General features: G+C 42.4%; 2 protein-coding genes across 2 annotated transcripts; one reads left to right on the forward strand and one right to left on the reverse strand.

Annotated features, from left to right (window-relative positions):
- Positions 1-3: 3 nt before the first annotated feature.
- On the forward strand, positions 4-7910 carry LOC118885217 (TERF2 interacting protein). The gene is made up of 3 exons (XM_036833713.1): positions 4-800; positions 5249-5373; positions 6684-7910. The coding sequence occupies exons 1-3, from the start codon at positions 125-127 to the stop codon at positions 7080-7082; spliced, it is 1200 nt and encodes a 399-aa protein (XP_036689608.1). The 5' UTR covers positions 4-124; the 3' UTR covers positions 7083-7910.
- Positions 7911-12818: 4908 nt separating this feature from the next.
- On the reverse strand, positions 12819-17592 carry DUXB (double homeobox B; the record flags this gene model as incomplete). Its single annotated transcript, XM_036832339.1, is given in 6 exon segments — positions 12819-13466; positions 14366-14397; positions 14400-14501; positions 14601-14622; positions 15337-15372; positions 17422-17592. Coding segments are annotated over 6 exon segments (1011 nt in total), but the record flags the coding sequence as incomplete, so codon positions are not given.
- Positions 17593-26294: the final 8702 nt, after the last annotated feature.

Raw genomic sequence — 26294 nt, forward strand, 5'->3', positions numbered from 1 at the left:
CGCAGGCGTAGTACGAGGTTGTGGGGGCGGCGGCAGTGGTGTTTGGAGCGTTACCTCAGGCTCTGGGGCTCTGTGTGCCGAGCGCTGGCCAGACGGCAGCTTTTTTTGGTGCTCGGCGTGAGCTATGGCTGAGGCGATGGATTTGGGCAAAGACCCCAATGGGCCAAGCCATTCCTCGACTCTGTTCGTGAGGGAGGATGGCAGCTCCATGTCCTTCTACGTGCGTCCCAGCCCGGCGAAGCGCCGGCTCTCGACGCTCATCCTGCACGGCGGCGGCACCTTGTGTCGAGTGCAGGAGCCCGGGGCCGTGCTGCTGGCTCAGCCCGGGGAGGTGGCGGCCGAGGCCTCGGGCGACTTCATCTCCACGCAGTACATCCTGGACTGCGTGGAGCGCAACGAGAGGCTCGAGCTGGAGGCCTACCGGTTGGGCCCGGCTCCAGGGGCCGACCAGGCCCCAGAGACGAAGCCCGGGGCTCAGGCTGGGGGCGCCGCCGCCGCGGAGCCCGAGCTGCAGCCGCACGCGGGGCGGATGGTCTTCACGGACGCGGACGACGTGGCCATCTTGACCTACGTGAAGGAACATGCTCGCTCGCCCAGCTCCGTCACCGGCAACGCCTTGTGGAAAGCGATGGAGAAGAGCTCGCTCACCCAGCACTCGTGGCAGTCCATGAAGGACCGCTACCTCAAGCGCCTGCGGGGCCAGGAGCATAAGTACCTGTTGGGGGAGGCCCCAGTGAGCCCCTCCTCCCATAAACTCAAGCGGAAAGCTGAGCAAGACCCCGAGGATGCTGATAGCGGGGGTGAGGCTTGCTGCGAACGCGCGAGCCCTCTGCTGTCCCCTGTGTGAGGCTGGGGCGGGGGCGTCGGCGTCTTTCCCCTTCTGTTGGGCGTCCGTGTTGGCGTCTTTGGGAGCTTCGCCCAGCCCCCTCCTCCTCCCCCCTTTTGACATCCGGGTAAAATTGCGCCATTTTCTAAGGTCTCTCTTAATTCACTTTTCCAATAACTGGGGTATTGGCATGGTCCGCTATTCAAAAGGTGCAGAAAGAGTATGTGGAAAATTCTCCCTCCTTTCCTTTCCCACCAGCTACCTAGTTCCCCCCCCCCCCCGAGAGACAACGGGGAACCAGCTTCTTGGGGATCTTTTCAGAGATTTCCCAGACTAGTTTTAAAAAATATTTCTTGTGTATTCAGGTACATTCAGTATAAGACGTTTTAAAGCCATGCCTGCCAGACCATGTTATTTTAATTTCTTGGCTTAAATGACTGCATCTTCACATAAGAAGGTTCTCAGTGGGAAGTCGCTTCCTCGTTTCGCTCGGGTGAAGTGTATTTCTAACGCAGTTGAACAGAATATTGGGATTCAGTGGCGGTTAGAACACAGTGCATAGCTGTTGAGATGCTTCACTTCTGATAAAACGGGTATTGACAGCGTAAACTGACAGACCCTTTTGTTTAAAGAGTCATGCTGCTTCCCCAGCTTCTCTTTCCTTATGTGGCTATTCCGCATAACAGTTGAAGTCTGGGGAGGCAAAATCTGTTTCTCCTATTCAGTATGCTTAGTAGGAATTTTGTTTTTGGTAAAAGTGACATTTGAGATTCATTCATTCAACAGATAGTTGAGTGCCAGACATTTATCCTGCTGGGATATAACAGTAAATAAAACTCCCTTCAGTCATGGAGCTTAAAATGCTAGCTGGGCAGCGGGAAGTGCTACAGAAAAAAATAAATCAGGGTAAGGGCTGGAGAGTTGTTTTCTACAGGGTGAGAAGGGAGGGTCACTGTTGTAAGCTGATGCTTGAGCAGAGACCAGACGAAATGAAAGAACTCACTCAGCAGGTGGTTATCTGAGAAAGAGGATTTCAGACTTAGCGAGTATTAAGTACAAAGGCCCTGAGGTGGAGTATGGCTGGTGTGTTCTTGGAGCAACAGAGACCTGTGTGTGGGATGGAGGAAGCAAGAGGGAGAATTCTTGGAGAGACAGGGCTGTGTGTATGGGTGAAGGAGATCATGTAGGGCCCTGATTTTAAATCAGTGGTGTGGAGATGGCTGGTAGACCAATTGGAACTTGGGACAAAATTAAGCTGGATTCACCCTACTCAGTGTTTTGATATTCAGGCATTTAAATGTAAAAATTAAAATCATGATCAGGAGAAAATGTGAATGAGTATCCTTTTTTGTTTTTTTGGCCGCGGCTTGCAGGGTTCCCCGACCAGGGGTCGAACCCAGGCCCATGGCAGTGAAAGCACAGAGTCTTAACCACTGGACTGCCAGGGAATTCCCGAGTACCCTTTTTATTTTTAAATTTTATTTTATTTTTAATTAATTAATTTTATTTTATTATTTATTTTTGGCTGCGTTGGGTCTTCGTTGCTGCACGCGGGCTTTCTGTAGTTGCGGAGAGCGGGGGCTACTCTTCATTGCCGTGTGCGGGCTTCTCATTGCTGTGGCTTGTCTTTGTTGCAGAGCACAGGCTCTAGGTGTGCGGGCTTCAGTAGTTGTGGCATATGGGCTCAGTAGTTGCGGCTCGCCAGCTCTAGAGCGCAGGCTCAGTAGTTGTGGTGCACGGGCTTAGCTGCTCCGCGGCATGTGGGATGTTCCCGGACCAGGGCTTGAACCCGTGTCCGCTGCATTGGCAGGCGGATTCTTAACCACTGCGCCAGTAGGGAAGTCCCCGAGTATCCCCTTTTTTTTTTTCGAGTATCCCTTTTAATAGTTACATGTTGATAGTTCTGAAACCAGGAAGACTAAGAAAAAACTTTATATATTTGATTACTTAAAATTTAAAGCTTCTCATGATAAAGTCAGAGGGCAAACTGGAAAAATATTTCCAATACATTGCAACAGAGTGAGTTTCCTTAATGTCCAAAGAGCTTGCAGAAGTAAGTAAAAGAAAAACTAGTAGAAAAATGAGCAAAGGAAATGGAACAGGAAGTTTCCAGAAAAGGAAATAGATAAATGGCAAATAAACAAATGCAGAAATATTGTTACTGAATAAAAATAAATTAGGCCCTGAGGGGACTTCCTTGGCTGTCCAGTGGTTAAGACTCCGTGCTTCCACTGCAGGGGGCACGGTTCGATCCCTGGTCAGGGAACTAAGATCCGCGCCTCCCCCCGCCCCATGCCATGAGGTGCAGCCCCACAAACAAACAAAAAATTACACCCTGAGCAGAGGACCAGTACAAGCCATGCCTGGACTTCTGCCCATGGAAACTGAAATAAGTGTGTGTGGTGTGTTTTTTAGGAAAGTAGATCAGAGCAAGGCAATGTCATTTTATCTGTTAGATTGGCAATAACTAACAAAATGGGTAATACCCAGAGTTAACGAGGTATATGAAAACAAGTACACTCCTACATTATTAATAGAAGGAAATCGGTACAATTTCTTTGGAAGGAATTTTGACACCATCTGACAACATTTAAAATACATGTTCCCTTAAACATGGTAATATTGCCTCTAGGAATTTATCCTACAGATATACTCCAAGTGTAAAAGAGTACATAGTGAAAAGTGAGTCTCACTGCTCCATACCCCTTCCCCGGCTTCCTCTCCCAGAGGCAACCACTGTTGTTGTCCCCTGTCTGTGTCCTTTTTGCTCATAGTAACACTAGCACACTAGACAGAAGTTTGTTCTGCAGTTTGCTTTCTTTTTTTAACTTAATAGATCTTGAAGCTTTTGTGTGTCTGCTCATTGTTTGCTTCATTCCTTTCTTGTTCATTGCATTGTGTTTCATTATGTGAGCCATAATTTGTTTACACTTTTTATTATGGAAAATTTCAAACATTTACAGAAGTAGAAAGAGAATAGTATAATGCACGTACCCATCACCCAACTTCACCTGATTATAGTTTGTGGCCAGTTTTTTCATCTACACCTTTCATCCTGACTTCTGGGATTATTTTGAAGCCAGTGCCGGGCATTATCCCATTTTATCTGTTTCAGCATGTATCTCTAAAATATAAGGCTTCTTTTTAAAATTTTATGTAAAATAAAATTGACTTATTTTGGTGTACAGTTATGTATTTAAATTTTTTTTATTGTGGTAGAATATACATTAGATAAAATATACCATTTTAGCTGTTTTTAAGTGTTCAGTTCAGTAGCAGTAAGTATGTTCACATTGTGATGCAGTCATCACCACCATCCAACTCTAGAACATTTTCGTCTGCCAGAACTGAAATTTGTACCCATTAAACACCAACCCATGTTGCAACATGTGTGAGAATTTTGTTCCTAGTGTTTCCACATCTTGGATATTGTGAATAATGCTGCTGTGGTATGTATGGGTTACTAATACCTGTTTGAGACCCTGCCTTTTTTTTTTTTTTTTTTTGGTGTATTCTCAAAAGTGGAATTGCTGGATCATATGGTAATTATATGTTTAATATTTTAAGAAACTGCCATACAGTTTTCTGGTTAGGTGTTTTAACACATGTACAGGTGGTGATGTAACCACCAAAATCAGGATACAGAACAATTCCATCACAAAAAAACTCTCTCGTGTTGCCCCTTAGTAGTCAGTAGTCAGTCTTTGTTAAGTGGAAAATAGCAGAGTTAAGTCCTCAGAGAACAAAGAGTAAAAGGGAAATAGGAGGATGTTCAGCTTTTGGAGGCTCTCCTTTCTGTAGATGGTATGTGGTGAATTGTGGTAGACCCCCCATATCTATCTTCAGCTGGGAGAACTGCCTTACCCAAGGTTCTGTCATTCTAGGCTAGCATCCAATGACTAATCTATGCGGGGTTATAATATCTTGGCTCCCTTGCCCCAACTTGGTCAACTCTGTAGGGCCTTCCTAGCTCCAGACTTGTACATGGTTTCAGTTGAGGCCTTGTTGGAACTCTCACAGCTCAGCTTCTTTCTGCCCAGTGAACACTCCCTAATCAACACCTTACATGTTAATCTCCATCTCAGAACCTACTTCCCGGAGAACCCAATTTATGGCACAGTTTTGTTAATTTGCAAGATCTATAAATACAAAGCGAAAAATGAATTAAGCTTGAAGAGTATTTTTACGTATCAGAACCTAGGAAAATTATCACCACTTTTATTGTACAACTTTTCAGAAGCAAGAGTAGAAATTATTGAATATGCATGTCATGTTTTTCTTACCCTTCTGATCAAAAACAGATATTTTCTAATAAGAAAAAAGTGCAGGCTCACTTCTGGCCCAGAGCTCACAGAGCATTTACTATATTTTTCGTTCCTGTAAAAAAGGCTAATTCTAATCTGGTGCTGTTCTGTTTAATAGAACCACAGAATAAGAGAACTCCAGATTTGCCTGAAGAAGAATTTGAAAAGGAAGAGATCAAAGAGAATGAAGAAGCAGTCAAAAAGATGCTTGTAGAAGCCACCCGGGAGTTTGAGGAGATTGTGGTATGTTAACTAGATTTAACTCATATTTTTTTCCTACGTCCATTCTCCTCCTTTGAAATTGGTCTTCCCATCTGTCCTTTTTATACACCTGAGGCCCAGAAAGGTAAGAGAGAAGTTCAAGATGGAGGAGGAAAATGGAAGGTGGGACTGATCAAGGTTCTGGGCATGTACTTTTAGTTTTTGGTAGGATGATTTAAGGAGGAGGGGAGGGAGAAAGATAGGGGAGAATTATTTTTAAGCAGTACAAAGCATCTTTGAGTACTTTCATCTGTAAGTTTTTCTAAGTTAAGATTGGATTTATTTTTTTAAAATGTTTTTCTTCTTCTCAGGTAAAAGTAATTTTTTAAAGAGGTTAATTTTTTATCAAGCAATTTTAGCTCTTTGTATACTTAGAGCTTTTTTAGAATTTTTTAGCTCTTCCATATTCAGTTAAGTTCTAAAACTTTGTTGGAATCCCATATTTAATCATAGTTATAGAGAAAGGCAACCATAAAATAATGAGTAATAAAAAAATACAAATTATATGTGCATATCTTCTCTAAGAAAAAGGATCTTGTTAATTAACTTTTCTTACACTAAGAAAAATGGTTATGCATCAGTATAAAACAGGAAAATAATTTGAAGTTCATTTAATTTAAAGTTGGTTCATTTTCTGTAAACTTTCAGATACTCTCAACAACTCTCAAACATGGCCTACATAGGTCTCCTCTCACATAACACGCTTTGTAACGTGCCTAAATGTAGTGTAGCGTGGAGACCCTAATATATTCATACAGCAATGTTTTTTGAGTACTTACCATGTGAAGGCATTGGTAGGCACTGGGGATGTAGTGATGAGCAAAACATAACATTTCCTGCCCTATGGAGCTTACAATCTGAGAGTGAAGTCAAATTTTTAACAAATAATCTAGTGCGTACATGGGTATACATATATGTGTATGCACGTAACATTTATTTTTCACATTCAGTGTAGCTTCTAATGTTTTGTTGGAATACCATATACATACACGTACGTACATATGTACACATGCACACACACACACACACACACATATATACACCCATCCACACTCACACTTCTCCTTACCCTATCATATACATACATATATATACACATACATACACGTATGCGCACATCCAACATGAGTAAATGTAAGAAGGAACATAGCACATAAGAGGAACTGAAGGAAGTCCAGTGTGATTGAGGTGAAAAGGGCAAGGAAGTGGTAGCTGGGAGAGACCAGATATTTTAAGAGTAAGTATTCATGACTTGGTAATTAGGAACTGGTCGTATTCATCACTTTCTCTAGGTGGATGAGAGCCCTGATTTTGAAATACATATAACAATGTGTGATGATGATCCACCCACACCTGAGGAAGACTCAGAAACACAGCCTGATGAAGAAGAAGAAGAAGAAGAAAAAGTTTCCGCGCCAGAGGTGGGAGCTGCCATTAAGATCATCCGGCAGTTAATGGAAAAGTTTAACTTGGATCTGTCAACAGTTACACAGGCCTTCCTAAAAAATAGTGGTGAGCTGGAGGCTACTTCCTCCTTTTTAGAGTCTGGTCAGAGGGCTGATGGGTATCCCATTTGGTCCCGACAGGATGACTTAGATTTGCAAAAAGATGATGAGGGTACCCGAGATGCACTGGTCAAAAAATTTGGTGCTCAGAATGTAGCTCGGAGGATTGAATTCCGAAAGAAATAATTGGCAAGATAATGAAAAAAAAAGGTTTGGCAGATGAGGCATTAAAAAAATTTTTTGTGACTGTTGAACTTCAGAGATTTTTACATTGGAACTGACACTCATCTTTTGACCAATGCTATTGTTGCTCTGTGAGTCCTAGATTTTATAGCCAAGTAAAGTTGGAGGATGAAAATAAATGAAATTGGATATATTTAGAGCTGTTCCTGGCAGTATCAATGTGTTTGTAAAAGGAAAATCAAAAACAGAGAGGTTGGTTTACATAGTAATAACCGCTTTCTGGAATGGAATCCCTGCTGTATTGGTGAGAGGAGCTAGTGACAAAGTCAAAGGCAGAAAATTAGATGGGTCTTTTCAGAAAGCATAAATAAAGAGCCTCCTATCCTTTGGCAGAAGCTTCTCTAGATTATGATAGATTCCAAATCAGGAATCTAGGAATGTGGAAAGATTTAATTACAAGGCCTTTGAACATGGACTGTCCCAAACCCTTGCATCCCCCAGTGAACTCTGATTTCTGGGCTGCTTTGAAAACCCCATATTCCTTTTGCCAACTTATATTTGGGGAGCCTGTTTGTTGGCTGTTCTTTTCTTCAGGTCTGTGTCAGTTAAGTCTCTAGCATGTGTTTCTTTACCTACCATCCAGTTTTGTTTAAAACACAAACAAAAATTTAGAGAGTCTTGAGAAAAGTCTTACTTGGTTACTAGTAATGTGTTTTTATTTATTGAGGATAGTTTTGTGCAAAGAATGGTGTTAGATTTAAAAATTAGAGGATTAATTCCTCTTTGTTGTGTTGATTTCATTATTGAAAATAAATAGAACTTTGTATTTGAGTCTCCACAAAGTGTTTTCTTTGATTGTATTCACAAAACCTTTTAGGTATAAAAACCATAAAAGAACTAACATTTTTGGCTCTTAGTAATTAGAACCAATAAAGAGTTCCATTTAAGAGCTAATGGGTTATTAGAAAGAAACTGTTTCTTCTGGGTGGAGCAAAGAGAAGATCTGTGTCAGGGACTGTGAAAGATGGCATAACAAGGTGAACTGCTGAGAGTCAAAAGGGAAGAGAAGCCAATAAGGAACCATCCGGTGTGTAACAGAAGGTGTCAGTGCCTGTCCCAAATGCCTGAGCACTCACCATTCCAGCACTTGCCACCAACAGGAGTCCTACTGCAAGCACCTTCCTGAGGCTCTCTCTCTGCTTGAAGTGCTGTGGAGTTAATGCCCCTGGGAACAGCTTTCAGCTAATGGTGAATAGGAATCAGAGGATGCATACCCAGCTTCCTTGCTCACCAGAGAAATGACAACTGAATATTTGAGTTACCCCTTGAGTGGAGCAATGGTTTCCATACCATCCGAGGCCGCCAGTAGAAGAAAGCATAGTTGCCCACAGTGGTATGAATGCACCTGCATAGGCCTCCTCTTATTTTACATACCCGCTTCCCTACTAGTGCATCCTAGAATCATCAGTTAAATTCACATTGTTTCCTTAGAGTCTGCTTCTGGGAGAACCCAGCCTAAAGCAAAGCATTTAACCTTTTCCTCCTCCTTAGAATGTTGGAAGGATACAGCACACACCCAGCAGTAAACGTAGCTCACTACAGTAGTGATTCTTTTTTTTGGCTGTGCTGCATGGCATGCGGGATCTTAGTTCCTTGCCCAGGGATCGAACCTGCGCCCCCTGCAGCGGAAGCATGGAGTCTTAACCTCTGGACCACCAGGGAAGTCCCTACAGTAGTGATTCTTAAATGGGGCTTGGGAGGGGTTGGGTGGTGGATATTTGTTTAAAATGGGTTCTCCTCCATTGTGATGTGACCCTAGGGTGGTTGAAAATCATTGCTTTAGATATGAAATGGAAATGTCATCTAGCATGTCTGTATCTCAATAAAGTTACCACAGCCTATTGGCTTTATAGAGCTAGAAATTCCAGTTTTGTCAGTCATGTGCAAAAGGGTCTGATTTATTATACCCAGACTCCCAGAAGACATGTTTAAATCAAAACACACACCAACTTCTAGTGCTCATTATAAACCAGTAATTTTCAAATACCTGGTTTTGTAATTTCTCTGGTCATTTCATCTCTTGGGCTGGGATATATGTGGGGAAACAAATTATCAGAAGTATTTTGGGGAGCACAAAACTAAGCAAGGAAAATGAGTTGGATCTTAATGGTTAATGGCATTGAGCTATGGCTGTATCTACTCCAGAGACCAGCAGTTCAAGTCTTGAATTGAGATACTTCTGCTTTGTGCTGCCAGATTCTTGTTCTTTGGGTTTTCTTTCCTTGACTTTGTGAGTTTGGCTTTTCTTTTCTGCTTATGATGTGGGATACATTATTTCTACTCATTTTAGCTCTTGAGTTCTAGGCCTTCCTCACTATTTCCCCTTGGCTCCCCCTTACTCCAGCTTTTGAAATTTTTCTAGACCTTAAATAACCTCCAAAACTTCATTAGTGGCAGAAACATTCTGTCTTCTCTTTCTCTGCAACATTGAGGCTATTCATTATTTTCCTCTGTTCCCTATTCCATTTAAGTGGGTGCAGTTGAGTTTTAAAAGTTGAAGCTGCTGTTTGAATTGTTCTGATCCTGTCTTGCTTTTGGACTAATGCTTTTGGCTGAATCATATGCCTACCTGGCTATAGCAATAAGATGTAATTCATTGAACGTAACAGAAAACCTAACTCTAAAGGACTTTAGTAAATAAGGGGATTTATATTTTGTATATATAACAAGAAGCCCTGAGGTAGGGTGGCTTTAAGTTTCTAGTTTTCTGCTCTGCCATCCTTAACGTGTCCTGTCAGCTGCTCCCCTTGTGGTTGAAAGGTGGCAGCTACAGCTCCAACAGGTGAAGAGGGAGGGTTTCCTCCTAAGTGTCTCCTTTATTGGTGGGCAGCCTTTCTCAGAAGCCCCTCATAGACATCTCACTGGCCAGAATTGTGACACGTGCCCTTTCCTAACTCTACCTCTGCAGGGTAAATGAAATTGACTTAGAGTGATTAAGATCTATACTCCTTGGGCTGCAGATTGTGTATCCTTTCCTGGGAATGTGGCCTGAAAGGGGAGGATGTATACCCAAATAAAAGTCAGGGAGTTTAGGGTCTGCTAAGAACTTCCATTGTACGGACGAGTCACCTTCTTCAGGAGCAAGAATATTCTACCCAGGAGCAGGCAGCATAGCTAGTGACTAAATCCCCAATGCCCCCCTCCAGAGGATATACAGTGATTTCTGCTCCAGAGGTGAAGTCTGCACTTTGGCCATCACCCAAACAGTGGACACAACCTGGACCAGGACTGGCCTGCGAGATGCATGACCTCATCCACGGCCCCTCCCGTCCAAAGGTTTTCAGCCCCAAGGGGTCCAAGAACTAAGGGACCAGATTGTTGGGACCCAAGGGGCCTCTAGGAAGAGGGCAGGTGCCCTTTATCGGAGGCAGAGCTGGAATGGGGCAGTCAGATGCCCCAGCCCTGGGCACCAAGCAAGGTCCACTGGACTTGCCACCCTGTGCCAAAACCCTGCAGGATCCATGTTCTCAGCCCTGCTTTCAGGCTGTAGAGGCCTCGACCGTGACGACCTTTAAGGCCTCCACTGGCTATGAGCCCAGTGCACATTCATGGTCACCTCAATCTGGTATAAGAATAGGATGTCTGGTCACCCAGTCCATGAAAGGGACATCTGACTCACAGGAGATTCTGAACTGGTCAGCGTGGTTCTCTTGGTCAGATGCTATTCCTTACCTTTTTCTCTAGAGACTTAATCCCACTGCTTGCTTCAGAAGTGAAAATTTACCTATTTCTCTAGAGAAGGTCATCCTATCTGTCTCCCTCCAGAGGCTATAGTTAGACGTGTAGATATAGAGATAGGCATAGAGAAGAGTATGGAGAGAAGCTGTAGAGACAATGTAGATGAACAATAGATAATATATTTACATAGATCCATACATATAAACATGGAGATACAGATATGCATATAAATGAAGAAGTAGGTTATAGACCCAAATGTATAGTTTTCCCTTCACAAATATTCAGACTTGTTTTCATAAGTTGGAGAACTCTGTCCACATATGTGTTTGAAGTACAGGAAAGATACTAGGACCTCTCATCTCTGGCCACATGAGAATCATGTGGGGGAACAATTTAAAAATCAAACTAGGCATGGTTTCAACACTGTCAAATAATTATATCAGATTTTTTTTGTAGATTTGTGCCACTAATACCTGCACATACGCATGTGAGTTTTAATTCCCTAAGTGGTTAATGAAGATACAGCTCGTATTAGGAAAAATAACTTGTGCTGAGTGTTATTTGGCCGTAAATACTGATGTTGGAATATTCTGGCACTTGTGCTTCAGTGTATAAACATCTAGAGAACTCTTGCATATAACGCACCCAGATACCAGAAGGATGTCCACCTCACGACTATATTTGTGCAAAATTGGTATCTTTGTAGAACTAGATGTATGCATACTGATCGTCTTTCAGCACCTTCATATGGAAAGTAAACAAAGCAAATATGACAAAACAGAAAGCAAATTGATAAAATGAACAAAAGTGATATTTTTTAAAGACATTTTTATTGCCAAGGTAAACCCACATACACCAAAATCTGTTTTCAGAATTTACCTTTTCGAAAGAAGGGGGAAGACTGAGAATGAGAATGGTTATCCCAGGTTTTAGATGAACGTATAATGTATTTATAATAAGAGGAGAAATATTATGGACATATATATATATATATACATATTTGCAAATATATACAAAAAACTAAAAAAGTGGAAATATTAGCATCATTAGACTATGTTCAGTGATGATACGGTATTTCTATTATAATTTCCTTGTAATTTTTTGTATGTTTTAAATAGTCAAAGTAAAAATACACTTCTAAGTGAAGATTACTCAGGATTATGGATTTGTCCTAATCTATTTAATCATTCCCTTAATGATGGATGCTGAGGTAGTATCTAGTTCCCAATTTAAACCCTCGGAGCTTTGGGGAAAAGCTCACTTTTATGAGCTCACATCATGAGGAAGTACAACATCCCTTCGTTTTCTACACAATGAACTAATTTCAAGTTTGCCCTCTCATGATGCCAGGAGGGAAACAAGTTCTAATATGTCCCTCAGAGATCTGTTCTCACTTGAGTTAGGTTACAGTTTGTGGATTTTCCAGACTGTGGAGGACGTGGTGATTACAGAGAGAAGGTCATATTCGTGAGTAAAATACTTTTTTTCTGTAAGAATTCAGCAGACATGTCCACCACCTAGTGCCCATGGTGCTTCCAGAGGCAGTGTGGAGCTTGGAAACAATCCTTCACTTAGTGGAGTACAGAAGATAACCACTGCCCACAAGAAAAAACAACCTCCATGTGGGTTTCCAAGTGGTTTTTCCTTCCCCCTGCTTTAGTTTTGCCTCTGACAGGATGACTTCCTTATTCATTGTTCTTTAAATTGCTCTGATCTGCATCAAAAGAAAGGAGGCCTGGATCAGGTTCAGAATGCTGTCTTCTTCCTCCTGAAGCTCAAGCCCTGGTGAGCTTTGCAGAGTGTTCAGAAGAGCCTGAAAATCCTGGAGGGTCCTCTTCCTGTGGATCAGGATTCAAAAAAGTGTACGTTTTACTGACAATCTGTGGATGGCAGGAGTTGACCTAAAGGCTTCTTGAGGTTTCTATATATTGCTGGTGTGGTTGGCTGAGGGCATGAGATGGTTCTCCAGCTGACTGTGTGTGCTGTGGCCACCAGTCTGCTTCAGTGGGTCCCTTTTTGAGGATCCCACTCTGCAGTCAGAGCCTGGCAGCACTCATCCCACCACTGCAGAAAGTAAGATATGTCCACCTGGCTCAGATCCTGTGGTGGTTGTTTTTTGTGCTCAGCTTGAGGCTGAGAATAGTCTTCCAACTGCAGTACTCCCATGTCAGTCTGTTCTTGGTGATCCTGGCGTTCTTCTTGGTATTGGGGCCAGAAAGGATACTGAGTATCTGGGTCTCCTCCCATAGTCAGCAGTACTGGCACATAATTCCCAAGTGTTAGAGTAGAGGGAGAGTTGTCTCCTCTCTGCACAGCCTGCATGGGCTGCATCATGACACTTTGTCCTTGGATCACACAAGGGACAGGGGATACGCGGGATGGGAGAAGAACAGGTAGAAGTGGTTGGTTCCTGCTGAAAGAACTGGAGGAAGGAAAATGATGAGATCTGCCTGGGAGAGTGCACAGGTCAATTTCGTGCTGCTGAGCTGTCAGACCAGGTCTCCCATTTGGGCCATCTACCAAGGAATTCACAGTCTCACTTCTACTCTGCCCAGGGTACAGAGATCTTGGGTCCTGAAACCACATCTCCGTGAGAAAAACCGGAGACGTGGACATCATAAGACAAGCGATTCTGGCTCTGTTCTCAAACTGTGTAAAGCAAAGGGCCTATTATATAGGCCCAAATCTCAAGAGGTGTGTGTGTGTGTCTATATACACACATACAAACATATACATACATACAAACACATAGATTTAGGTCATAGCACATTCAGCAATCAACTATAGATGAATTGAAACTCTGGCTAAAAAGGCATGTGCTTTAGGATCCACCCTTCAATTTCAACGATGGATCAGGGAACAAGGTCTCTTGACGAGGTTGACATTTTCTTCCTCTTAATCAGTGTGTGCACAGGAATACATACCTTGTAAACGTGTATAAATCTGAATAAGGGTTAATAAACACAAGTAAGTGTTCATGAGGGTCATTGTGCTGATAGACCTATGAACATGCTTCCCAGTCATGAGTGTTGAATGTATATGGAACCACTATCCCCATAACTTACGTAGAAGAAGGTACTAATGAGGGTGTTTTTGTTCCCCTATTTGACTATGCTTGTAGATTTTTTGGGGGTGTTAAAAGTGGGGGAAGGAGAGATGGGCAGGATATCTAGTTGGTAGAGGCCAGGAATGCTGAAAAACACTCTACCTGGCATGGAGTGCTGCTCCCAAGAAAGAATTATCTGGCCCAAAATGACAGCAGTGCCAAGCTTTAGAAAACCTAACAAGAGTGTTCTCAAAATAGGCATTAACTTTCACATTTTCCCAGTTTTGCTGCTGGTGATTCTGAATAGATGCACCACTGACAATTTGATTAGAAAATTCTTCCTTTTGCAGGAATGTGACTTGCAATGCCAGGTGTTTACTATCCCAGGCCTTTGTCCTTGATTGCTGTGGTAATCTAGGTTAGTCAAGGTTTTCCAGCAACCACTCAGGGTAACATCGTTTAATGGGTTAGGGATATTTGCTGCCATAGACATAAAACTTACTTGAATTCTCAATTCTGGAATGCCTGTTTGGCTAGTGTTTTCCTGTTTGCAATATCAAAGAGTTGGTTCCTCTTGAAGGCTTGAACTAGAATGTTTGATTGAGATCTTGGAACGGATGTGTGGTCTCGTGTGGCTCCTTTTGGTAAGTATTTTAAAGAGAACGCAGGGACAAAAGGGTTTTTAGGACATTTTTGCATTCAAGCTGGAAACTCAAACTTGGGAAGATCGTGCTGACCTCTTACTCCCTCTGAATCCCCCTGAGGTGACAGAAGAGGAGGATGTTGCCCTGCTTAGAGCAGCAGGACCAAAAAGTCCAAAGCCTTTCTTGCTCAGAACCTGTCTGTCCCAGCCACTGTGGGACCATGCTTATATTGAAGACCTTAGGTTACCCAGGACAAGCTGTAACTGGCTCCAAAACTAAGGATTCTTTGTGGAGAATTTGAGCACAACATGCAGAATTGATTCCCCTCTCAATGGGACCCACTGATGAACTGCATTTGGACTGGTGAGTTTTTACCTTGAGTATAAGGCTGAGGCTGGTTCTGTCCATGGGTTTGGTCTTCTCCTAAGGAGGAGCTGAACCCCAATCGTCTCTGTCTTGCTCTGTGGTTTTTTTGTTTTTTTTTTTAAATTTTATTTATTTTATTATTTATTTATTTATGGCAGTGTTGGGTTTTCGTTGCTGCGTTTGGGCTTTCTCTAGTTGCTGTGAGCGGGGGCTACTCCTCGTTGTGATGCGCAGGCCTCTCATTGCGGTGGCCTCTCTCATTGCGGAGCACGGGCTCCAGGTGCGCAGGCTTCAGTAGTTGTAGCACATGGGCTCAGTAGTTGCGGCTCACGGGCTCCAGAGCACAGGCTCAGTAGTTGTGGCGCACGGGCCCAGCTGCTCCGCGGCATGTGGGATCTTCCCGGACCAGGGCTCGAACCCGTGTCCGCTGCATTGGCAGGCAGATTCTTAACCACTGCGCCACCAGGGAAGTCCCTGCTCTGTGGTTTTTAAACCAAATCTGAGTGGGAAAAGACAACGTGAAAAGTCATGTAACTCAGTCTGTGTCATTCCAAATATCAATGCAGTTAAACAAAACTAATTGATCAACTGCTCTTGGGATAATATCCCTAAGAGAAAGACGATGTATTATCTTGGGATTGATGCTATTATTAGCATACAATTCAGGACAGTACACAATTTGCTCTCAACTCAAATTAACATTTCTTGTATGGTCATCCTCAGGGTATCCAAAATAAATTTCCCTGATTTAAGAAAAACAGTGTAGTTCTCTCAAAGGAAATCAATCTCTCTCTCTCTCCCTTGTGTTGTATCAACTTTTCATTAGGATACCATTTCATAATACACAATACATATGGGATTGATCTTAGAAAAGAATTTCTTTACGTAGGGCAGTAGAATTAGCCATAGTCAAGAGCAGGACTAACTCACCCACACTTCCTCTTACTTACTTCATCCCACAGTCAGCAATAGATAATGAAACTCCTAGGGACCCCATATATCTTGCTTTAAAACTATTATCACTAACATAACCCATTGTATTCTGCTTGTTTCCTCATTACTGGAGTTGGCATTGCAAGGTACTTTCTAAGTATTTCTGAGTGTTTTATTTTGATAATTTGATAATTCATGGTAAGATTAGGGTGTCAATTATAACCAATATCTGATGTAGCACTCATATCCCAGGCATTGTGCTAAAACGTTATATCTATTCTTTAAATTAATTAATAAAAATATTTTCCAATAAGAAGTCTTAAGCCCAAGTGGAAACTGGAAACTGATGAGTAAGTTACTGAACACAGTTGCAGAACCAACCTCATCCTACATTGTTTCCTGGACTTGCCATCCTCCACCTCAGTTCAAATGGGCCTAGTACCTCTCATGCAGCCAGTCACTAGATAGTCCCCCAAAGTGCACTTTATTCTGGGATTTGGGAAAACTGTTTCCTACACCTAAAACAAATGCATTAAGAAAAGAGGAACTTTTCTTCTCCCCAGCGTCCGCTCAGACTGATGCCCTTATAGCCCTTATATATAATGACTTATTGGAGACTATTTTTTTATTATTATTTTTTAAAATTTACTTATTTATTTATTTATTTTTGGCTGTGTTGGGTCTTCGTTTCTGTGCGAGGGCTTTCTGTTGTTGTGGCAAGCGGGGGCCACTCTTCATCGCGGTGCGCGGGTCTCTCACTATCGCGGCCTCTCTTGTTGCCGAGCACAGGCTCCAGACGCGCAGGCTCAGTAGTTGTGGCTCACGGGCCTAGTTGCTCCGCGGCATGTGGGATCTTCCCAGACCAGGGCTCGAACCCGTGTCCCCTGCTTTAGCAGGCAGATTCTCAACCACTGTGCCACCAGGGAAGCCCTGGAGACTATTTTTGATAACAAAAATCTGAACTCATTGTTCTCCTCTGAAAGCACCTTTTTTATTGACCTTTATTGATTTCAATACTGTTTCAGTTGGTATAATTGTATTATTTACAGCTATCTCTTTGCTGACTGAAGAAATCCAGTTTATTTTTATTTTTACGTTAGTAGTTCAATTCAAAATGATACAATATGGGATTTTATTTCATACACTCCTGTGTATGAATCACATTTCAGATATTAGTGAAAAAAAAAGAAAAAACTAGCTTGAGAATTGGGAATTTACATGAGTGCTTACCCCACAGTTTCCTCATAATTACATATTAATCATTATTCTGCAGTATATATTCCAGTACTTGATACCATATCATTATCATAGTGATCCAATTTCTTATATTCTCTAAATCTCAAAAGTTGATTTAATTATCTCCAATTGGGAGACCCTCAACAGTATATTCTTTTCTCCAAGAGTAAATACCCCCAACCAATTGGTAAAAGAAGTAACAGTTTTCTACCACTGGTAAAAGAGGTAATTCTTGTTTTTATTTTGTTTTAAATATTATTTAACAGGAAAAACCTTTGGGAAACATACCCAGCATAAGAGAATTGCCTGCCAGTGCTAAGCTTGGCCTTTCTCTTTACCTTGAACCTGACAGATAATGAAATAGAAAACTGACACTTACCTGAATTTTAGATTCTGGAATGCCAATTTCCTTGGCCAGTTGTTTCCTGCTTGCTTTTTCAGGGTAAGGGTCATGTTCAAACCATGCTTGGAGGATATTCTTTTGACTCTGGTTGTAAATAATCTTGCCTTGCCAGGTTTCTTTTTGTAATAGTATGTCTGATGAAGAGAAAATGGGGAGAAGTATGAAGGATATGTTTATGGATTAAAAACTGGGTGAGCATATATCTTATTTCAGGTTGAAAGTCTGTAGATCCAATGATTATTCTGTATTTTTACTTTCGGGATATACCTAAAGTCATTCTAAATTGGGAGACATGGGAATTCCCTGGTGGTCCAGTGGTTAGGACTCCATGCTCTCACTGCCAAGGGCCTGGGTTCAATCCTTGGTTGGGGAACTAAGATCCCACAAGCAGCCCAGCGTGGCCAAAAGAAAAAATTGGAGACATATAGGTCAAATATATATATAATAGAAAAAATGACAATCTGTCATCTCTGAGTTACCAAAGGAAGAAGTTACTAGAAATCCACAAAATTACATGCAAAGAAAATAGGAGTTAGGAAAATAAATGGAAATAAATGAAACAAGTAAAATATGAAAAACGTTAAAAGGATAAATAAAATACAATACACAAAATTGTTACTTTATGATAAAATACATTTAAATAAATATAAAATGTTAAATTATTAGATATAAACTAAATGTAAAATATTATGTATTCCATATATATTTTTCTCCATTTAAAGTGTTAACTTTAAGACTTTTGAAAACCCACATATGGGACTCACGGCTGTCTCTTAAATTTGAAATTGCATTCTCTAACTTCAAAGCACCCATCAATCCCCTGATACAACTTATCACTGCAAAATAGCCCCTGCTTCAACAATCTATTCCTCTAATCATAACTGGGATTTTACTTTTTATAAACTCTGGAATATAAACAAAGCATGTGGCATTATCAAAGAAGAGAGCAAAACACAGATGGGAATTTACCACTTGCAGTGCTGTTCAAATCCATCTTGGGAAGAGGTATCCAGATTCTGCAGAGATGAGTGGACAACTAAGCAAGACACAGGATTTATAAACACCCAGAGCGACCCACCCATTTCTTCAATACCCTCCTATTTAATCCCTTCATTAAATATTTAACACTTTTCAGAAGAGACTTGAAGTAATCAGGTTAAGAGGAAATACAGATTCTACCAGATTCTAATTTTGCATCTATTATAATATCTCCCCAAATATGACTTAGAATCTGTGCTTTCTACTTTACATAGTACATATGTATGTATCAATATATATTATAATATATGCTTTGTTCTCTATAATTTTTAGTATTCCTGTTTTTTAATTATTTTGGCTTGATGACATTATTGTAATATTAGATGGATATTCCTATTCACTTTGTAGGCTCCCTGTTTTCCTTAGCCCTTACTGAAACAAATTTCTTTCCATTATTGTTAGTAGGGTTTATGTGTTACTTTGGCTGTTCTATATTCCACAGTTATAAAAAAAAACACTGATCTAGGTGTTGCTGTGAAGGTATTCTATAAATTGATTGAATTATATAATCAGTTGGATTTAAGTAAAGGAGATTATCCTCGATAATCTGGGTGGGGCTGATGCAATCAGTGAAAAGTCTTAAGAGCAAATCTGGGTGCATTCCTGAAGCAAAAGAAATCACGCCTATGGACAGCAGCTTCATCTCCTGCCAGAGACTTTCAGCCTGCCCTTCCAAAGGGCCTGCCCTTCCAAAGGACCTGCCCTAGAAATCTCATTCTTGCCTAGCCAGCTCCCACAATTGTATAAGCCATTTCCGTTTAATAAATGTCTTTATTTGTGTATGTGTATGCATGTATGTACACACACAAGTATGTATATAATTTCACAAGTTCCCTATGTGACTTGAATTCAGAATGCTACTGATTCTGTTTCTCTGGTTGAACACGAAATGATACAGATGTTGGTACTGAAACCGAGCAGGACCTTGTGGGGCTCCTGGGCAAGGAAGTCTTTCAAACAGTTGCTAATCAGGGAAGGAAGGGGATGCAGAGACAAGGGAGGAGTGGCCAAGAAACACTAGTGCAGCCTTGGGGCAGGGTCCTGGTTCTTCAAGGGATACACATAACAATATCTTTGAGCTCTTTATAGAACTCAAACCCCCAACAAATCAAAGATGTTAGCATTCTTCATTCCAGATTAAAGAAACCAGAGAAGCTCTTCAAGAGACCACCTGAGGCCAGATTAAAGGAGTGCAGGCCCTGCACACACCCTAATCCTTCTAAACAACCCCACCCTTGAACCACTGCTATAAAACTCCTCACCAAATCCTCCTGGGTTGGGACACTCAGTTTTTCAGGGCATGAGCCTGCTGTGGTCCCCTTTGCCTGGCAAAGCAATAAAGCTATTCTTTTCTACTTCACCCAAAACTCTGTCTCTGAGATCTGATTTGGCACTGGTGCACAGAGGCCGAGCTTTTGGCATTGGTACTGGAGGTAGTTCTGTAAGAATAGACTCTTATAGGTATATGTTTGTATATATCATATATATACATATATACATACATTTATATATAAATATAAATATAAAAAAATACCTATATATTTGGGTCACTGACAAGGCAAAGAACTAAAACCATCCAAAGTAGTTGCTGAGGACAAAGGAAATATGAACTGATAGTGGAAGTGTTGCAAGAAGAGGGGGGACCCCTTCCAGGGCCTGAGAGTGGGCTCTTGTCTAACACTTGGACATGCATTGTCTAACACTTGGACATGCGTTGTCCAAGGAGACACACATGCTGACAAAGCAAAAGACTCTATTGGGAAGGGGCACCTGGGTGGAGAGCAGTAGGGTAAGGGAACCCAGGGGAACTGCTCTGCCATGTGGCTCACTGTCTCAGGTTTTATGGTAATGGGGTTAGTTTCCAGGTTGTCTCTGGCCAGTCATCTTGACTGGCCCATACTTCGTCTGACTCAGGGTCCTTCCTGGTGGCGCACCCATCTCTCAGTCAAGATGGATTTCAACGTGAGGGCTTCTGGGAGGTTGGCAGGACATATCGTCTCTTCCCTCCTCCTTTTGGCCCCTTCTGAATTCTGGTTAGTTGCACTTCATTCTTTATCAGGACCTCCTACTGTGAGACAACTCAAGCAAGCGGTTATCATCATACCTGGCCAAGGTGGGCAGTTTTGGTCAACGGTTCCCTAACAGAAGAAAAGTTAAAAATACCAGCTATTACCATGTGACCATTTGCATAAATGAGGATATACTAATTATGAGGATTGCATTATGAATATGTTTGTATAAATATTAACAAAATATTTTGCTTTCTTCCTGCTGTTATTCCTTGATGATCCAATATAAGATGTATTAATAATAGTTAACATTAAATCACCGTATTTAAGGAGCATCAAAAGAGAAGTACTCACATCAGCCAAGGATGTTGCATCCTCTTTGGGGAAAGGATTAGCATGTTTCTCTTGTAGGCATGATAGTTGCACCATATTAGGCAGAAATACCACTTTGTTATTATCTTTATTTGGAAATTCTTTATGGTTTCAGGAGATGTGTATGGTTTCCAGGTTGACAAGGTGTGGACAGAGCTGGTCAGTTTTGTGTCAGTATGGCTAGGCTACAGACCCTAGTAATTCAAACACTCACCTACTCAGCGTTTCTGTGAAGGTATTTTGTAGATGTGATTAAAGTTCATAATCACTTGACTAAGGGAGATTATCCTATATAATCTGGGTGGGCCTAAGTCAATCAACTGAGAGGCCAGAAGGACTGAGTGAAGGCTTCACTGAGAGGAAGAAATTCTGCCTATTGATAGATGCATCAGCTCTTGCCCAAGAGTTCTAATCGGCCCTACAGATTTTAGACTTGCCAAGGCTTCTCTGCAGTCACATAAGCCAATTCCTTGCAATAAATCTCCACATACACACTGATTCTGCTTCTCTGGTTGAATACAATCATCTGATACAATTATTAAATTATTTACTTTGAAGTGATGACTTTAACAAGAAAAAAATATATATGTGGATTTGTCATGGGGCTAGACCATGGGTGATGGAAAAATTTATTGAATCCGGAAAAGATGGCAACTGTAAATTTTGCTGCTGTAAATTTTTTTTGGTAAACGTCAGCTGTGAAAAACTGGAAGGCAGGAAATGCAACAAATACTCTATGCCTTGACTTAAAAGACAACAGAATATCTCTGTCAAGACTCATGTGCTCTTGGCTACTATTGCCTTGGGAACATCTAGAGAGAAATGAGCTCAGAAAGAAATGTGTTCCTTAACAGGAAAAATGGAAGGGGATAGAAAGATTGTATGAACTGCAAGATAACATGTACAGGCAGACTTTGTATCATTTATATGAGGAAATATGAACTTGGAGACATATTTTCTAACAAAAAGTTTACACAGTTAAAAAATAGCAAAAATCAAACCTGGGTTGTGGCTTAAAACCTTTGGTTTAAAGCAGTGATTGCATTATAACTTTTACCAATCATTCTTCTATTATTTAAGACAGCATTACTATAAACTGCCACCAGAAAAAAAATGGTATGTGCTTTTGCCACAGACACTGATAAGCTCAAGATATTTAAGATGAGAAACAGAAAAATTAGGCACAGTGAATTGGGGGATGGGCTAATTGCACCTGGAAATAGATATAATTAGATAGGTTAATTCGTCTTTAATTGTGTGTGTTTCCCTTTGTTGACATATATGTGTGCGATTACCAGAAAATTCACATGCTTTAACTAAAAGAAACTTAGCTTGCATAAAAACAATATTTTGTGTACTGCACCTCCTCATATTATACCCAGATGGTAAAACCCTCAAAGAGCTATAGCCTCTAATGCCCCTACAAATGAGGCCAAGCAACATAAAGGACATCCAAGTATCTGGTGTAGGGACTTCATCTAGGATCAGACATTGACCTAACTAGGGGGAAAAGCATTCTCAGCTAAAGGGAGCTCTTCCTCAAAACATCCCCCCATCTGAATCTTGCTGTTGCTACATTTCAATGGGTGCAGTGTCCCTCCTCTTCTTCCATATCATGAGAGGATATTACGTTGATCCAGTCCATGTTCCAGCTGGCTCATAGCATGGGCTTTTGTTCTTTGATATTTTGATGAGGAAGAGTTATATCTGGATGTTTCAGCTGCTTTGAGTGTGAATGGAGGTGTTGGGCTTTGAGTCCTGTGTTTGGAAAAATCTTTCATACTGTGCCTGGTGGAGAAGGGTAAGATTATTCTGTGTACTTTAGGGATAGAAGCCAATAATTTTGACCAAATAGATGGACTGCAATATAAATAAATAAATAAATAAAATTTAAAAAAGTCATTTCTTTTTAAAAAAATTTTATTTTTTGATTGATTGATTTTTGGCTGTGTTGGGTCTTCGTTGCTCTGTGCGGGCCTTCTCTAGTTGTGGTAAGCGGGGGCTACACTTTGTTGCGGTGCGTGGGCTTCTTATTACTGTGGCTTCTCTTGCTGCAGAGCACGGGCTCTAGGCACGCGGGCTTCAGTAATTGCAGCATGTGGGCTCAGTAGCTGTGGCTCACGGGCCCTAGAGTGCAGGCTCACTATTTTTGGCTCATGGGCTTAGTTGTTCCGCAGCATGTGGAATCTTCCCAGACCAGGGATCGAACCCGTGTCCCCTGCATTGGCAGGTGGATTCTTAACCAGTGCACCACCAGGAAAGTCCCGTGCAATATATTATATAGGGACTGAATATTTCATGGCACCAGCCCAATCAGGCCATGTCTTCCAAAAGGCTTATACTTTCCAAATTGTTGACTTCAGTCTTTGCCTTGTGATTTCTTTCAGCCAGTGAAATATGAATGGATTTAATGAGGCAGCGTGCGCCATCTCTGAGCAGAATCCTTCATCTTTTGGGGTCATCATTCTCTTCTCACTACCATGCGCCTTCTTGGTCCTAGATAATGATACCATTAACCTGAATCCCAGAAGGATGAGTGAGAAATAGGTGAGTCATTAGTGTTTAAGGTCACTTATTACAATGACATAATTGAGACTAAGGTGATGGATATACAAATTTGCTTTTTGTATCTTTAAGTTCTATGACCAGAGTTGTCTTTTTTAAAAAAACAATTATCTGAACATTTCCAGAAACCCATTTGTTATAATTTTGTTTAATAGCCTCCCCCAACACTGTTTTTTTTTCAACTGCAGTAAATTTTTGTGAAATTTAGAAGGGCATGAAATCCATTTTCTAAATGAAGAATTCCAAGAGACTTGTCCTTGTGTCAGGTGTGAAGCCTAAGGAGGTACCGTACAGAGGACAGGACCCACCATGATGAAAATCATGGGAAGCTGTTTGCTCAGGTGGTCATCTGATGTGCAGAAAATGAAGGAATCTCTTGGATTTAGGGGATAGAGACTCGGGATGTTGCCTACGTGTGGGAGAAAAGAGTGAATCTATCCAACTGTTTCCTTAATCCTGGAGAAGATGTTTATTTGTACTTTAGGAAGAAAGTAAAACAATGACCTTTCTGGATTTAATTACCCAGATTTTAATCTATTTGTTTATTAAAAAGTGAAGACCATTCCGCAGTCTTAGGGCCAATATAATGGACGGCACTTTGACTCAGAATAACTATGACAGCACAGGTTTGTACCCCATCAGAGAGGGATGAGATATGCCAACCCTTGTAGTAGATGGGACAAAAGGGATGTCAAGACAGACTTTCTTCTGACAGTGGGTGAAGCATGTGAAAAATAAAGGCTGTCTATCCCAGGGCTGCACTCATGATTGCACTTTTCCATTTGTGCACTGCACTTTTCCAGAACCACAACCTCCGCCACTAGAGGCAGTGGCCCTGTGGTTTATGTGTAAATCAAGGCTCTTCGGAATATGCAACCCACTCTTGCTCACTAAGAGACCCTCTCTGCCCTACAGAAGAGGCTCCCAGCTGGCCCACCAGCATAATGCATCGTTACTACAACTGTTGCTTTACTCAAGCTGCCCCATTGGGGTGAATTAATGATGTCCTTTCTGACATCCCACACATATATGCACATAATTCTTACATGCACTGATGTCCACAGATAAGGGAAGCAATTGTCATTTGACCACATATTTGTTGTCTGACCCTAATTATTTCATTTAACTTCTCTAATCCTCATTTAACTCCCTCATCTGCTCTTGTTTCATGGGAGCAGTAGCCTGGAGGGTCTCAACCCTGAGTGAGGACCAAGTAAGAAGGGAAATCTTCCCCAGACTGCCAGCAGGGGTTACAGCCCTCCTCAGGCTCCAGCCCCTCAGGCCCAAGCAGGTGGGGAAGATGGTGCTGTGGGGTGTGCCCACGGTGAGCAGGTCATGCATGGCTGGGAAAGCCCGTACTGGGCAGAGATCTGCAGCACTCAGGTCAGGAACCACAGCGGCAGTGAGGTCCACAGGAGTGTCGTGTGTTTGCAGGACACACTGGAGCAGTTGCAGATCCAGCACTGTTGTGTGCAAGTTCAAGACGGCCTCTCAGTTCCAGCTTCAGAGCCTCGAGCTGGAGCCAGATGCACAAAGAGTGGCTGCCACAATATGTAGTTCTCACTGAACAAGCCTGTCTTCTGACTTCCAATCCCGCTGCAAGCTAGGTGCCAATTTCACCTCAGTCGGAGATAAGTCACTATGGACGGATGAAGCCATGGATGGGACAACATCAAGGCCATGTTTGATGACAGCAAACAGACTAGCTCACTGGAAGGAGGCCTCAGCAGCTGTGAAAATGGCCAGGGGCACTGACAGCCCAGCCTGAATCGGAGACCCACCACCCACCATCCACATACCCAAGAGCCTGTGGAGACGCAATTTCAGAGCCTCCCGGGCCACCTCATCATCACCCACCGGGCAGCTGGGGTGGATGGCGCATGCCAGGATGTGCAGTACTCTGGTGATCCCTGTGCTAAGCTGCTTTCAGGAGGGGCTACCCCTGCATCCGTAGGTTTTACTGCATTTACTGCATCCCTAGGTTTCCCCCCGTGGCCTTCAACCTCTGTCCCCGGAAGTACAACATGACACTGAATGGTAAACCTATGATGCCCCTGACATGGAAGCAGGAGGGACCTTGGGCTCAGGACACGTGCATGGGGCCCAAAGAAGATCCAGCAGGGGCGCCATGTTTTGGGCGCCTCAGAAAGCAGGGGCAGCCATGGACTAGCCTTTGAGGCAGCTGCAGTCACCCAGCATCTCCCTACATTTCTCATGTTCTCATGATGCCATCCTCTGCCACACAGAGACAGGCAAATGTTCCAGAAGCCAAGGCAGCAGCAGCCTTGAGTCCCTGGAAGGCTCTGAGCAGGCCAGGGGGAGTCTCCCAGGCACACTGTCCTGCAGGTCACCACTGAAGGAATCATGCTCTTGGACCTGGGCTGCTGCCCTGCTGGGTGCTCTGTCCCTCCACCACCCACCGCCTGCCCACAGCTCCTCTGTGTTGGACTTTTGGCCCATGACGCAGGACAGGGGAGCGTCGCCAAGCTGAACAGCACTTCCCTCAGGAGTATGGGGTCAGGCTGGTGGCAGCAGTGACATGGTTCAGTAGCTAGACTTTCTGAGCAAGGGCAGCTCCACCTACTGCTTCAACTCACTTTTATGGATACTGTGGACAAACAAACCTTAGGTGGACGTGGCAGTGGAGCCCAACCACAGTTTCCGTAATGAGGGTGACCAGTGGACCACATGGCCCAAGCCACTATAGGAGGAGAGGGAGAGTGGGAGGGCATTTTCCCAGCCAGAATTTTCCTGATGGCCCCACCCCAGTCTGCAGTGGCTGAAGGGATTTGTTCTGACCATTTCTAGGGGCCACCAACAGCACTGTTCCCTGTCCTGCTGCCGAGTTCCTTGTGGGTCCCCCCA

This window comes from Balaenoptera musculus, chromosome 19, assembly GCF_009873245.2.
Source record: "Balaenoptera musculus isolate JJ_BM4_2016_0621 chromosome 19, mBalMus1.pri.v3, whole genome shotgun sequence".
NCBI classification, from domain to species: Eukaryota; Metazoa; Chordata; class Mammalia; order Artiodactyla; family Balaenopteridae; genus Balaenoptera; species Balaenoptera musculus.